This window comes from Megascapheus bottae, chromosome 26 (genome assembly GCF_031878675.1).
Source record: "Megascapheus bottae isolate mThoBot1 chromosome 26, mThoBot2.hap1, whole genome shotgun sequence".
Classification (NCBI taxonomy): domain Eukaryota; kingdom Metazoa; phylum Chordata; class Mammalia; order Rodentia; family Geomyidae; genus Megascapheus; species Megascapheus bottae.
The window spans coordinates 10,442,659-10,458,879 of NC_143534.1; the positions used below are offsets into that span (position 1 = coordinate 10,442,659).

The window sequence follows — 16,221 nt, forward strand, 5'->3', positions numbered from 1 at the left end:
GTTAATTTTTCTCATAGAAACATTTACCCACACCATTTCACCTCCACTAAAGCCACAGCACTGAACACATAACTAACTCCACACAATTCCATCCCCAACACATGGCTCCTGTTTCTTTACCAAGTGAGAGAAAAGAGGACACCACTCCAAGGAGGAAACATTCCCTTGGATTCCTTGGCTTGCTTTGATTTCCTCTGACAGAGCCACACGGAAGAACTGTTTTCAAAGGTTGATTCTTTCTCCTTTCACAAGCCTGGCTCGAAATGCCCAAATATCCTGGAAAGAGCACCAAGCAGAAAGTGTTTATGGGACACGTCCCCTGGCCTGTTCATTCCCATTAGAATTAGAAACCATGCCCCAAGACTCCAATTAAATACTTGCCAGCAGCTAGAACAGTGTCACTTCCCTACGTGAGTGTGTCCTGAGTCAGTGTGATGCTCCATCTCGGGGCAAACACCTTCCTGTCCATCCTGCTGCTTGCCTTGGTGTTTTCTGCCTGAACTACTTTGAGGGGGCTGCTTCTGACTGGAATGTAATCATGGTATACAGATTTCTGGTTTCTGTGCGAATTCCAGGTTTTTTTTTCTCTCCTTAAACAGTTTAGCACCACTTCCAGTTTTCTGGTGATTAATTGGAGGTAAGAGTCTCACAGACTTTCATGTCATGGCTGGCTTTGAACCATGACCCTCAGATCTCAGCCTCCTGAGTAGCTAGGATTACAGGTGTGAGCCAACTTGTGCCTGGCTTTTGTGTTCATTTCTAGGGTTTTTAACTCAGTACCTTATTGCTTGTTCTTGTTTAGTGTTGGTGTGCTTCCTGGGGCTTGAACTCAGTGCAGAGCACTGTCCCTGATCTTTTTTGCTCAGGGCTAGTGCTCTATCACTTGAGCCATGACTCTACTTCCCAGGATTCTATAATTAATTTGAGATAAGAGTCTCACAGAGCTGGGCATGGTGGCTCACACCAGAAATTAGCCCACAGACCTATGGCCACCTAATCTTTGATACGGGAGCCAAAAAAATAGGACAGAAAAAAGAGCCTCTTCAACCAACGGTGCTGGCAGAAATGGTTAAGCACCTGTAGAAAACTAAAGTTGGATCCTTATATGTCACCCTGCACCAGAATTAATTTCAAATGGATCAAAGACCTTGAGGTAAAAGCAGATGTCCTGAAAACTTTACAAGAAAGAATAGGAGATACATTAGGACTCCTTGGCACAGGTTGAAACTTTTTTAATAAAGACCCAGAAACACAACAATATAAAGAAAGTTTGCACAAATGGGACTGCATTAGACTGCAGAGCTTCTGTATGGCAAAGGACATAGCTAGCAAGTTAAAGTCCACAGAAGATCTTCACTAGCCATGCAACAGGCAAGGGCCTCATATCTAAAATATACCTACAGCTCAAAAATCTCTGAAAAATCCTCAAAGAAACAACCAATTAAAAGGTGCACTAAAGACTTAGAGAGACTCTTCTCGGAAGAGGAAATAAGAATGGCCTATAGACACATGAAGAAATGCTTGACATCTCCGGCCATAAAACAAATGCAAATCAAAACAACTTTAAGATTCCACCTCACTCCTGTCAGTATGGCCATTATCAAGAAATCTAACAATAACAGATGCTGGTTGGGAGGTAGCCAGAAGGGATCGCTACTACACTATTGTGGGAGGGTAAACTCGTTCAACCACTCTGGAAAGCAGTATGGTGATTCCTCAAAAGACTAAACATAAAGCTCTCCTATGACCCAGCAATTCCACTCCTGGGCATTTACCCAAATATCCAGAAATAAGGGCATACTAAAGCTATTAACACAACAATGTTCATTGCAGTATTATTTACCATAGCTAAGATATGGAACTAACCCAGATGCCCCTCAGTAGTTGAATGGATCAAGATGTGGAGCTTATTATACACAATGGAATTCTATGCTGCCATCACAAAGAATGGCATCATCCTATTTGTGAGGCAATGTAAAGACTTGGAAAAAACCATATTCAGTGAAATAAGCCACACCCAAAGGAACATAGGCTCCATGGTTTCCCGCATTTGTAATCATTAGTACACATCTAGGATTCTCCTTGCAGAGGATCACAAGAGCTCAAAAGCTATGTCCATAAGGTCATAGAGGATGAGACTAAGCGAAATGAACTCTAGGATATGGAAACAAGAGGTTTATCTTTGTAATTGTTATTCTCAATGTACTATGTGCAGTTATTTCTTTTCTCTTTTTTCCCCTTATGGTTAATCTCATGTGGTTACTATATCTGACTTGGTTATCTTGTGTATTGTATATACATTTATTTGTTTATTTGAAATAGGGAAGGGAAGGGGGGAAAACAAGATGATTGGGAGGGGGTGAGGGATAGAAAACAGGGACGAAAATATGAGAAGGGTTATCAATGTTCAAGAAGTAATGTACCCACGCTCTGATGAATATAACTGTAACTCCTCTATATTACTCTGACAATAAAATAAATGATTGTGAAATAATGCGTATTAATTAGGAAAGCATGTGAAATATGGTCTCATCACCTTTACTAGTAGGCATTAACGATCTTTACTCTCTGTCTGTGCAAATTATGTCACCCATAAAACTCTAGTTGCGGCCGGGAGTTTGGCCTAGTGGTAGAGTGCTTGCCTAACGTGCACAAAGACCTGGGTTCGATTCTTCCGTACCACATACATAGAAAAAAAAAGCCAGAAGTGGTGCTGAGGCTCAAGTGGTAGAGCTCTAGCCTTGAGAAAGTCCAAGGACAGTGCTCAGGCCCTGAGCTCAAGCCCAGGACTGGCCAAAAAAAACAAAACAAAACAAAACAACAACAACAACAACAAAAAAAACCCCTCTAGTTGCAAATTTGGCAACACAAAAACTTGTTCAGAAGTTGCCAGCTGGGGTGCTGGGGGTATGACTAAAGTGGCAGAGTACTGAGGGGAAAAAAGTAAATGATATTGCCCACTAGAAATATGCTTGGATCACCTAACTTCTAAATAAGAATTCTACATGGGAAAGAGATGTATGATCCTAAACTTAACTTGGCTTCTGTGCCTTCAGAAAGCCCAGTGTCCTTCATTTCCTGTCCTCTAACTCTTCACTGCTTCGTCTTGCCTGACCTTTGTATGACAAGATTGCCCATGTGTGGTAGGACCACCGAAGACTTGAGAAGGAGCTTCAAGGCCTCCCCTAAGGAAGCAAGTACAAACTGAACTTCCCCTGTCATTCTCAGCAATGCTAAAAGGAGCCCTACAGCCAGGTGCTACAAACTATCAAATGAAATTAGGTATTAGTTTAATATCTTAAAGGGGGGAAAGTGCCTTTCTTTTTGCAGTCTTGAATTTGAATTCAGGGCCTCTCCCTTGTTAGATAGGTGCTTTACCACTTGAGCCACACCTCCACTCCTTTAAAATGTTGAAGTCTTTCCTTGGTTATCTCCCATGAGGTTACCTTAAAGTTGATGAGGCTTCCAGCTTCAGGCCACTTGGATGCAAGCTCCACAAGCTCCTTCTCAATGTTTTCTTGACTGGTGCCCTTTACATCGATGTAGTGGCAGTTGGAGCTGGCATAGTGGCAGGAAATGGCCTGTGTGCAGGAACAAATTGATACTGAATAAGGCATCCCACTGAGCCCATGAATTCCTGCCACCCTGGGAGCCTCTTCCTAGAGACTGAACTAGCTCACTCATGAGCTGAGATCTCCAAAGCAAGTCTCTTGATGTTCAGTTTTGGTTTTTGTTTATGCTGGCCCCAGGGCTTGAACACAGGCAATGGGCATTGTCCCTGAGTATTTTTTGCTCAAAGTTAATGCTCTACCACTTCTGCCACAGCTCAAGCCACCAACATCCAGCTAGTCTCCTGCTTAAAAAAAATCAGACAGATTCTAGTAGCTCATACCTCAGACCCTAGCTACTGAGCCGTTTGAGATCTGAGGATCATAGTTCAAATCTAGACTGGGCAGGAAAATCCTTGAGGCTCTTATTTCCAATTAACCACCAAAAAACCCCAGAAGTGGAACTGTGACTCAAGTGGTAGAGCACGGGCCTTGAGCACAAAAGATCAAAGACTGGGCCCTGGAAACAGCACAAATAAATAAATATGTAATCAATATCTATCCAAATTTTATGACTTTAGTATCTCAGTCATTGCTATTACCTCAGAAAGCAGAGCCAGTATCTCATGAAGTATACTTAATTAAGCAATCCTATAAAGAATCACATTCAGTACTAAGTGGATTAGGCTCCTAACACCATGTTGATTGTCATTTTATAAGAGGGAAGTCCTGAGGTCATGTGGCTTCTTACTGATATATGTGTGAGAGAGAAGAAAGAAAGAAGAAAGGAAAGAAGGAAGAAAGGAAGGAAGGGAAATAAAGAGAAAGAGGAAGGGAAGGAGGAAAGGAAGGTAGATAGAAAGAGAAGGAAGGAAAGAAACAGAAAGAGGAAGAAGGAAGGAGGGAGAGAAGAGAGGAAGAAAGGGAGAGAGGAAGGAAAGAAACTAAGGAAGGCAAATATACTTCCCAGTGAATAAACTGCACAAGCTCCAGTTTAATGAAAACTATAAAGGTTAATATATCTTGATTTTCTTTTTTTAACCTCAGTCATGTGGTTTGAAGTCAGGGCTTGGGCTCTGTCACTGACCTCTTTTTGTTAGTGTGCTAACATTTTCAGCCACAATTCCACCACTGGATTTTGAATGGTTAATTGACATCTGAGTCTCATGAGTACTTTTCTGCCAGGCCTGGTTTCAAACCTCCATCCTCAGATCTCAGCCTCCTGAGTAGCTAGGATTAAAGGCGTGAGCCACCAGCACCTGTGCTTTGCTTTCCCCCTACCCTGGTCCTGGGACTTGAACTCAGAGCCTGGGCACTGTCCCTGAGCTCTTTTGCTCAAGGAATAGCTAGGAATACAGACATAAGCTACCAGTGCCTGGCTATGTCTTGATTTTTGCTTCTAACACATTCATCTTTGAAAAGAGTAACAGCGATGAGAATGCCTACTTTCCGGAATCCTTGAGTTTTGTTCCGTCCAGATCCATGGATGAGCAAGGGATGAAAGAAAACAGTATCTCCCTTCTCCATCACGAGGTGCACGCGGGCGTTGTTCTTATCATAGTCCTGGATCCCATGGAACATTTTGTTAACTCCCCCCTGGAAAACAGAACAGGTGCCACGTCTATATGTGAGAAGTCTCCAGGATTAAAACTTAGACTATGACTCAGAGAAAGCAAGGGCTCTAAGTTCTTCCAAGAGAAAGATATGTCTAACTTAGGTTCTGATTGAGATTCTAATTAAATTCCAAAGTTAAATTTGAATTAGATCCCAATAACATACAAAAGCTCTTTAGCCCTACAGTAATCCTAGCTACTCAATAAGAAGTTGAGATCTGAGGATAGCAATTCAAAGTAGTTCAAACCCAAGCAGGAAAGTTTATGAAATTCTAATCTCCAATTAATCACCGAAAAGCCAAAAGTGGAACTGTGGCTTAAGTGGTGGCGTGCTAGCCTTGATAAAAAAAAAAAAAAAAAAAAAAACTAAAGGAAACACCACCAGGTTGTAATTCAAATTCTAGTACTGTCACCAAAAAACAAAAGCAAACAAAAATCAGCCTAGGGCCAGGAGTTTGACGTAGTGGTAGAGTGCTACCTACCTGTATGCACAAAGGCCCAGGTTTGATTCATCGGTACCACATACATAGAAAAAAGTCAGAAGTGGTGCTGTGGCTCAAGTGGTAGAGCTCTATTCTTGACAAAGTCCAAGGACAGTGCTCAGGCCCTGAACTCAAGCCTAGAACTGGCAAATAAACAAACAAACAAACAGCCTAATTTGGTTAATTTTTAGAAGTCAATTGCTTATATTTGATTTTATTTTTGGACCCAGTGAAAAATTCTGAATTTCAACCTTTCCTTCACAAGTAAACTATTAACTGATTCAAATCACTTTGGCTCTGATGATTAATACATGTGAACACCTCTGAGGCCTTTATAGCTTGGTCTAAAACATTCTTTCCTCCGGTGACATTTTCCTTGCCTCGAGCTTTGTACAGATCATTCTTTGTCTTCTTCTTCTCTTATACTGTTATTTTCTTCCCAAAACAGGAAGGAGAGGGCTGTGAATGTGGCTTAGTGGCAAAGTCTTTGCCTAGCATGCATGAAGCCCGGGTTGAATTCCTCAGCACCAGATAAACAGAAAAGGCTGGACGTGGCTCTATAGTTCATATAGTAGAGTGCTATCCTTGAGCAAAAGAAGCTCAGGGACAGTGACCAGGCCCTAAATTCAAGCCCTAGGACTGGGGGAAAAAAGACCTAAACATCCTAGGAATTTTCTCTCTGCTTCTCTGCCTCTGCCCTCCCATGCTTCCAGTGCCTCTTGTGTCAGACTGAGAGATGATGGCTGTTGAAGAACCCATTGGGCCCCATCATTCATAGGCACAAAAGCACTTATTGACACCTCAGCATCAAGAGCTAAATTGGTAAACAAACCACAGTACAGACTGTGACAGAAAACTGCTCAGCCTTGGAGCTGAGACACCCAGCAGCATTCGTGAAACTCAAAATAACCATCCCAAGCAAAAGAAGCCATGACAAAGGAGAATGGACGCTACATGATTACATGTATAGAACATTTAGGAAATGAAAAGTAATCTATAGGAACTGAAAGAAATTCAGTAGTTGCCTGGGTCTACAAGATGGAAGAGATTCTCTTTTTAAAAAAAATTTTTTACGAACTCTTATTCTCAAAAACCTTAGTATATGTGTGAAAAAATAGTGAAATACACATTTAAGATAACTTCAGTTTATTCTATTTCAATAAAATTTAAAAATAAAAGCTCAGGGCTAGGAGTGTGGCCTACTTGTAGAGTGCTCGCCTAGCATGCACAAAGCCCTGCGTTCAATTCCTCCATACCATATACAGAGAAAAAGCCAGAAGTGGTGCTGTGGCTCAAGTGGTAGAGTGCTAGGCTTGAGAAAGCTCCAGGACAGTGCAAAGAGTCTGAGTTTAAACCTGAGGACTGGCAAAAAAAATAATAAAATAAATTATTTAAAAAATAAAAGCTCTCTCAGCCTCTTACAAAAACAAGGGCCTGGGTCAGGCATGGTGGCACAAGACTGCAATACTACTTGAAAGGCAAAGGCAGGAAACTTGAGATCCATGGCTAGCCAAGATCACGGAGCAAGATCCTATCCTATCTGAAAGATAAACTGAAAGTAACAGGTCTGGGCTGATAACTTGTAGACTACCTGCCCCATCACACCAGACCCTGAATTCAAATACTAGTACCACAAACAATAAACAACAACAACAACAGCACAGTCTCCCCAGATAACTGGAAAAGTCACTGATAAGTCCTCTCTAGTCCAGTCCCAATCTGACTTTGCAGGCTTTCCTTTGCTAGTCCTCCAGATGTGCCCCTGGTCTGTGAGCTCCTGACTTCCTTCCGGCTCCTCTGTGAGGCTGGTGCCTGCGTGCAGGGACACTGCAGAGAATAACACACACTTGAACGCGTGGCCCAAACACGAGCCTCCCCACAGCCTCTCTTGGAAGTTGCATAGGCCAAAATTTGCCCTGATCCTAATTGCAAATCACAGGAGAAGGCATTTCGAAGAAAGGCAATGCAGTCTCTTGTCTCAGCTCTTCATGGATATTGATAAGAAGTAAAAACAGAGAAAGGGATTTTGACCATGAACCATGGCAAGCAGACCTACCTCCCACTGGGGGTAATCATGGGGTTTCAGGGAGCCTTTGTGGGTGCCCGGGAGCACAACCAGACAACCATTGTTCCGGTCAATGTGCTCCATGGCAGTCCATGCACAAACGATGCGATTGCTGGGCCTGAAGGGGAAGTAGTGCAGATCCTGGTGCAAGGGATGCCGGGATGTCTTCCTGCCTGGAAAAGAACGTAGTCTCAAAGGATGCTCAAGTGTCAGTGCTCTTACCCTGGGCCTGGAAAGCCACTGTGCTGACTATGCCTGCACGAAGCAAACAAACGAAACCACTCTGCGGAAAATCAGTCCTTGTAGATAAACACCAAATTGAAACAGCAAATCAACACAAGGGCTGCAAATTCAGCTGCTTGCTGTTGAGTTACTAGTAGCCAACACTTCATTCGAACAAGTGACACATTAGCTCTAGTGTGCTTTATTCTTCTTTTGTATTTTCTTTTCTTTTATTTGTGCTAGTCCTGGTGTTTGAACTCAGTGCCTGGACATTGTCCCTGAGCTTTTTCTGCTTTAGGATAGCACTCTATTACTTGAGCCACAGCTCCACTTCTCGCTTTGTTGGGTGGTTCATTGAAGATAAGTGTCTCATCAATTTTCATGCCCAGGCTGGCTTGGAACTGTGATCCTCAGACCTCAGCGTTTTCAGTATCTAGGAATATAAATGGGAACCACCAGGGCCTATCTACTTTATTCCTTCTTATCAGTCTGAATTTGGCACAAAGGTAGCATGCAGTAAGTATAAAAAGAAAAAGAAAAGGCTGGAAAAATTAAATTGAAGTTGGATCAAAAACCTTGAGGTAAAAGCAGATACTCTGAAAACTTCACAGGAAGGAATGGGAGATATACTAGGTCTCCTTGACACTCTTATCTCCAATTAACTACCAAAAAGCCAGAAGTAGAGTTGTGGCTCAGCAGTAAAGTGCCAGCCTTGAGCAGAAAAAGTAAGAAAAGAGTGTGCAGCCCTGACTTCAAGTCCCAGTACAAGCAAAGAAAATAAAAAATAAAATAATATACCGTTAGACTTGAATATGATTACAATGTAAGCAATATTAAGACTGAAATAAAATTTCATGCATTCACATGATCCAACTATTTTTTTCCTTGCCTCTCCCTAACGAAGAAAAACTTTTGAGCTGGAAATGTGGCTTAGTGTTTGCCTAGCATGCATGAAGCCCTGGATTTGATTCCTCAGTGCCACATAAACAGAAAAGGCTGGAAGTGGCATTGTGACTCAAGTGGTAGAGTGCTAGCCCTGACAAAAAAGAAGCTCATGGATAGTGGAGTATACAAGCCTTGAGTTCAAGCCAGAGGGCTGGGAAAAAAAAGGAAGGAAGAAAAGAAGGAAGGAAGGAAAAGAAAAACTCTTTACCAGTATCAGGAGGTTTGTTTATCAGCATTGCGTGCATGGCCATAATATCGGGTCCAGTAAAACACTCCACATATTTCAGGATCTAAGAGAAAAGAAAGAACAGCTTCATAGGAAAACAGGTTAGACCAGGGGCAGAGAGTGCAGTGATCATGTAAGAACCAAGACGGCAGCAGTCTAAAACCCAACTGGCATTTTCAAACACAGCCAACAAAGCATGAAAAACTCAGCAATTGAAAATCATGCTAGATATGTAATTCTCTGAATTAATGGATTTTTGGTGCCAACGTGGAATGTAGTCAATTTTTTTTTCCTACAGGACAAATAAGATGTAAGTAGGAAAGGCAGGAACAGAGCTTCTGCTAAACAGAAGCCATACAACATAGTCAGGGAAAAGGCAGGGTCCTTCTTAGAGACTACAAGAAGAAAGACCTCTGAAAGGACTCAACGTAAGGACTCCCACAGAAAACAGAACAGGGGCTCTGCGAACTCCTCAAAACGAGCGTGGCAAGACCTGAAATGAGGTCTATGAACCAGACAGAGGGGTGGAAAATGGGGTCCCACAAGTGAACAAGGAGGCCAGGCTCAGTGTCTCAAGTCTGTTATCCCAGTTACTTAGGAGCCTGGGTTCAGAAGGATTCTAGTTCCAGGCTAGCCTAGGCAAAATGTTAGGGAGACCTGGTTTCTACCAATAAAAAGTTGCATACTTCAGTGTCAGTGGCTCATGCATCTAATCTTAGCTATTCAGGACGCTGAGATCTGAAGATCGTGGTTCAAAGCCACCCTGGGCAGGGAAATCCATAAGACTCTTGCCTCCAATTAACTACTCAAAACAGGAAGGGTCACTGTGGTTCAAAATGGTAGAGCGCTAGCCTTGAGCACAAAGAGCTCAGGGACAGCACTCAGGCTGAGTTCAAGCCCCAAGACCCATTAAAAACAAAAACAAAAACAAAGACAATTTGGTGAGCAACAGGTTCCTGTGTCCCCAAAAGAGGGCATATGCAAATATGCTGCATCTACAAGGAACCATTCCTCATGAAGACACGACTACCTCAATGGTGAGTGGAGTTGGAGGTAGAGAAAGGCCTTACTTTATGTCTTTCTATACTGTATAGATGTTTTATAAATATGAATACCCTTTAACACTTGCTAGGTAGGTACTCTAGCACTTCTTGAGCCATGTCCTAGCCCTTTTGGCTCTACTTACTTTAATCCTTTTACTTTATTTGACACTACTAGGGTTTGAACGCAGGGCCTTCTCTGTACTCAGCTTTTGTGCTCACCGCTGAGGAGACTTGAGCCATCCCTCCAGGTCACGGTGGTAGACTTGAGCCATCCTCAGCTTGGCTCTTTGCTGGTTATTTTGGAGATGGAGTCTCTCCCCTTCTGTCTGTGAACCATGATCCTGTTGATTCCAGCCTCCTGAGTAGCTACTGGTACCTGGCTGCTTTAGGTATTATTGGAATAGGGTTTTGTGTTTGTATTATGAACCATGACCTCTCTACCTATGCCACCCTTAGTGGAAAACACTGGTGAATACCTCCCTACCCAAACTGTAGAGACAGGATCTGAGTATCTTTTTGTCTTATTGCCCTTGCACCTTGATCCTCTTGATCTCTGCCTTATGAGTAGCTGAGCTTATGGATGAGAGCTACCATGTTCTGCCTCAATAGAAGGAAAAAGAAGGAGGAGGAAAAGAAATATTACTACTGTGCCAGATCCCAGAAGCTCACACCTGTAAATTCTAAATATTCTCAGGAGTCTGAGACCTGACATTTACAGTTCTAAACCAGGCCAAGCAGGAATGTCAGTGAGACTCTTAATCTCCAACTAATCACCAAAAAGTCAGAAGTGGAGCTGTGGCTAAAGAGGTAGTGTTGGCCTTGAGTAAAAAACTCAAGAATAGGGGCCGGGAGTTTGGCCTAGTGGTAGAGTGCTTGCCTAGCATGCATGAAGACCCAGGTTCAATTCCTTGGTACCCCACATACATAGCAAAAAGCTGGAAGTGTTGCTGAGGCTCAAGTGGTAGAGTGCTAGCCTTGAGAAAGTCCAAGGACAGTGCTTGGGCCCTGAGCTCAAGTCCAGGACTGGCAAAAAAAACCCCAAACAAAGAAGCCTCAAGAATAACCCTGAGTTCAAGCCTTAGAACCAACACACATACAAAAATAATTTTGACTAGGGAAATAATCATTGGTAGAATGATTGCCTAGTATGTACAATGCCTGTGTTCAATTTCCAATATGAAAAAGTAAAATAATGATACTAAAATTTTTTTTCTATTCCTTTAAAAGCCCCTGATGCTTTTGCTCATTGGCAAAGCACTCTACCAGCTGCATTACAGTTCAACCAAATAATAATAATAATAATATATAGTAACCAATTAAATTTAAAAACAATCTTTTACATTGGGCATGATAATACATGCTCACTTAAACAGAAGTCAGAGGCAGGAAGATCATGAGACTGAGATAAGCTGGGGAAAAGGTAGTTAGACTGTATCACACATCTCTAAAGGAGTCTAGAGACATGGTTCAAGTGGTACAGCACTTGCCTAGCATGTGTGAAGTTCTGTTTTCAAACCCTAGTACCACAAAAACAAACAAACATGCATGCACACAACACATACCTTATACTTCTACTGACCATATTTATTAAACAAAAAAAAAGGAAAAATTACCAGATTTACAAATGAGAGGCTCACCTTTTCCCCTGCGGATACGCTAGGAAGCAACCTCATCCACAGCAGGAATTCTCAGTCTTGGTGTTACTGGCATTTGGGGTAGGGTAACTCTTTGGGCCAAGGGATCCTCCATATATTCTAGAATCTATAGACTATATGGGCTGCATCCTTGATCCCAGATACCCATTAGAAGACAGAACCACACCTCTCCCATCTCCCTCTGTGAGGCCTCCACACATTGCTACCTTCCTCTGGGGCAAAATGGCCTCCAGTGAAGAGCCTCCCTCTGGAGACTGACAGGAAGGGGTGGGAGGGGCCCATGGGACATCTTGGGAGACAGAGCCCCAGCCAGCCTAGAGGGGGCTGAGGGGAAGAAGCAGAGGGCCCACTTTCACCTGGGGAAGTTTGCAGTATCTGAAGAGTTCCTGGTGTTCTTGGAAGTTCTGAATCTTGGAGACCACTTTCTCACTTAGCCCAGGTTTCAACTTTGAAATGGACACATCCTTCATTACAAGCAATCCGTATGGCTTCACCTCCTCCCTACAGATTTTTTCAAATTCATCCCTAGAAAATGACAAAGATGTCATGAGTGAGGCCAGCTCTCCTCTTGACACCCTACCCTGTGGAAAGCTGTGTGAGTTCAGTCAGGGTGGCTTCTCTGTCGGAGTCCTAAATGGAATTCTTCTGGGAGGGAGAAGGAAATGAAAAGCTCAGAAAGCTTAGCTGGAAGCCAGACACCAGTGAATCTCACCCATAATCCTTGCTACTCAACACATTGAGATTTGAGGATTGTGGATCGAATCCAGTATAGGTAGGAAAGTCTGTGAGACTCATGTCTCTAACCAACAAAAGCTGTAAGTGGAGCTCTGGCTCAAATAGTTCAGTGCTAACTTCAAACAAAGAAACTTAGGGAGAGCCGGGGGTCCATGGCTCATGCCTATAATCCTAGCTACTCATGATACTGAATTCTGAGGATTACATTTCAAAGCCAGCCCAGGCAAGAAAGCCCATGAGACTCTTGTGTCCAATACACTACCAAGAAAGCTGGAAGTGTAGCTGTGGCTCAAGTAGTAGAGCACTACACTTCAACAAATAGAAGCTGAGGGACTGTGCTCAGATCAAACCCCACGACAGGGGCAGGGTTGGGGGGATGGAAAGAGCTCAAGGAGAACACCCGGGCCTTGAGTTCAAGCCCTAAAACCAAAACCAAAACAAGTCTGAACCTGCACAAACAAATCTAATTTGCATTCCATACACACCTGTAATCCACATTGTTATCAAAGAAGAATTATGCTACTATACCTGAAGCGCTGGATGTCCTCATCAGATACCAGATTTTTAATGATAAGAAAACCATTTTCTTCATAAAATTGTCTCTGCTCCAGGCTTAGGACATCATTATCCAAAGTAAACCTAAAAGAGAAGAAAATAGCACCAAATAAGCTCAAATTTCAAATTACAATTTAACAAGATGCAGCACAAACTGGACCTGTCCGGGGGTTTTGGGTGCGGGGAGAAGACAGTTATGAGCTTGAACTCAGGGTTTGGGTGCTGTCCTTGAACTATTGTGCACAAGGTTAACACTCTACTACTTGACCCACAGTTCCACTTCTGGCTTTTTTTGGTGGGTAGGGGCTAGTTAATTGCAGATAATACTCTCATAGACTTCCCTACCTTGGCTGGCCTCGAACCTCGATCCTCAGATTTCAGCTTCCTGAATACCTAGGATTGCAGGTGTGAGTCATCTGCACCCATTCAATGTTTGCTTTCTAATCAAACATTTCTATTTCTATGGCTTCAAGAAAATAATCTGGAAATTTTTATAAAGTCTTAAGTTCAAAAAGTTAATTATGGCCAGGAGTGTGGCCTAACGGTAGAGTGCTTGCCTAGTGTGCAGGAAGCCCTGGGTTCAATTCCTTGGTACCACATATATAGAAAAAATGCTGGAAGTGGTGCTGTGGCTCAAATGGTAGAGCATTATCCTAGAGAAAGCTCAAGGACAATGCCCAGGTGCTGAGTGCAAGCCCCAGGACTGGCAAAAAAAAGTTAATTATAATCAATTATGATCACTAAGAAAAGTGCAGTAATGGAAGAAAAATAAATTAATGTCATTATATCTACTCTATGTAATTAATACGTTTCAGGCATTGAAAATGTCAGGTGGTACACTGGTAATATAATACATAAATACAAGCTGATTTAAATGTGATACATCATGTCTAATTTTTTTTAAAATGAGATTTAAAAGTGTCTGTCTCCTTATGAATTCTGTTATGAATTTTAGAATACATATAAAAAAATAAAGTCAGGGCTTTCCAAACTTTACACAACTGCCCTAATTAGTGCAAGGCCTGGTGCAAAGGACTTGAATAACAAATGACATGTTCTATTGATTCTGCCAGGCTGATCTCCATTGGAGACATGTTTACCCACAATGCATTCACAAATGAAAGGTACATCTACTTACTGAAATTGTTGAGGTTGGAAACTGGCTGGAGAAAGAGTCCCGGAAGTGGGATAGGTTACCTAGGATGGGCGTTAAGGCAGACAACAGAAATAGAGGAGCCAACCATTTCTAGTTTAAAGGATTACTTTTACATGTCACTTATCAACAACTGGTTGTCATTTGTTTGTCTATGGTACTAGGGCTTGAATTTAGGATCCCTTGCTGGCTTAGGTGGAGTTCTATCCCTTGAACTATGCCAGCAATCCAACTTTTCTGCTAGTCATTTTGGAGATGAAGTCTTGAGGACTTTTCTGTCCAGATTAGCCTTGAACTACAACCCTTCCATTCTCTGCACCCCTAAATAATTAGGGTTATAGAAGAGCCCCAGGCACCCTACTGGTTATTATTTCTTAAATGACGTCTGCATAAATTTGGGTAGCAATACCATAGACCAGCAAGAAGGCTAGTGAAAAGTCAGAATACAATCACATTCTGTCTTCTCAGAGGTAGATTGGTGAAGGCCTTTGTTCTCTGCAATGTCACTTCAAGGGCATGCACATGGAAGCCTTTTGGAAGCCATGACCTCTCTCCTTTCCACTATTCCTGCAGCATGGTTGTTTGCTATTCTTACAGAAAGTGCTAATGATGTGGAAATATTTATGATATAAAACCAGTTGAAAACAGATGAAAACAACATGTATAAAGAATATAGTCCTAATTATGCAATAGATAGACATAGGAAAGAATTATACCAGAAAGTTAAAAAAAATGGTGTGTGTGTGGAAGAGGAGGAGGAGGAGGAGGAGTTGAACTCAGGGCCTCATTCGATTCTTTTGCTCATGGCCAGTGCTCTACCATGTACTCATGGCTAGAAATATACCTCCATTTCTAGCTTTTTGCTGATTAACTGGAGATAAGAATGTCTCCAATTTGTTTGTCCTGGCTGTCTTCCAACCTAAATCCTCACCCCCTATCCTCTGCTCTAACTCATAAGTGGTGAGGATTGCAGGCATGAACTACCAATGCCTGGCCAAATGATTATTTGGGGATTACACTTATTGATTTTCTCCTGATTTACTTATCTGCATTTTGCAAATGTATTTTATACCTCAAAAGCATTATGATTCCAGGTGTCAGTGATTCACACCTATAATCCTGACCTCAAACTCCACGATCACAAACACAAACAAAAATGTAGAGCAAAAGACAGCCAGGTGCTGGTGGCTCAAGTCTATAATCCTAGCTCTGCAGGAGGCTGAGATCTGAGCATTGGTAGAAAAGACCAGGAAATTCCCATCTAATAAACTACTCACAAAAGTCATAAGTGTGTGTGTGGGGGGGGGGGTTCAAGTGGTAGAGTGCTCACCTTCAACAAAAGAAGTTCAAGGACATTGCTCAGGCCCAGAGCTCAAGCCCCACGAATAACAACAACAATAAAAAAGAAATTAGAGACTGGACCAAGTCCTAAGCAGAACTGCCCAGGGCTTTCCCAGTTGGAGGAGCCTAGCCTAGCACCGAAGCATCTGGCCATGCCAGGTGACACAGACTGGTCCAGTCCACAGCTGCTGCTCTGGGTTAAGGCCTCTGGAGGCTTGTCACCTCCCCTGCCTGGTGGAGTCTCCTCTGTGGACACTGAGATTCCGTCCTCCTCAGAGAGGTCGTCATCTCCTGGTTTGTCTGTTAAGCTGGCAGTGGGCCTGGCCAGCTGTGAAAGTCACCTTGTGGCTGTCCCTTTGCTGCTGGAGCTCAAGGTCCTAAGGAAGGTGGCAGCGAGGCTCCTCAGGCTGCCAAAGGCAAAGGCCCGGGCAGTTTCCTAGGGAGCCGCCAAGAGCCACCTGAAGGTGAGCAGTTCAATAGGCTGAAGAAAAAAGAAAGAAAACAGAAACAAAGCCAAAACCCCTCTCAGGAGCGGTTTTGCTGGGAATCCCCGGGTGCCCTGCCTCTTCTCCACACCCAAGGGCGCGCCGCGCGCAAGGAGCCGGCGCGGAAGCTGGGTGGCGCGCCCCCCAGGGCTC

General features: G+C 42.9%; 1 protein-coding gene across 2 annotated transcripts; it reads right to left on the reverse strand.

Moving 5' to 3' along the window:
* Window positions 1-13: 13 nt before the first annotated feature.
* On the reverse strand, window positions 14-13,138 carry LOC150045934 (phytanoyl-CoA dioxygenase, peroxisomal-like). Of its 2 annotated transcripts, XM_090318910.1 has the most exons (7): window positions 13,063-13,138; window positions 12,156-12,324; window positions 9,084-9,165; window positions 7,700-7,881; window positions 4,995-5,144; window positions 3,447-3,581; window positions 14-276 (listed from the first exon to the last, which is right to left on the reverse strand). In XM_090318910.1, the coding sequence occupies exons 2-7, from the start codon at window positions 12,267-12,269 to the stop codon at window positions 223-225; spliced, it is 717 nt and encodes a 238-aa protein (XP_090175036.1). In that variant the 5' UTR covers window positions 12,270-12,324; window positions 13,063-13,138; the 3' UTR covers window positions 14-222. The 2 variants fall into 2 exon arrangements, with proteins under 2 accessions (XP_090175036.1, XP_090175037.1); XM_090318911.1 differs by lacking the exon at window positions 3,447-3,581 and having other exon boundaries at window positions 191-276.
* Window positions 13,139-16,221: the final 3,083 nt, after the last annotated feature.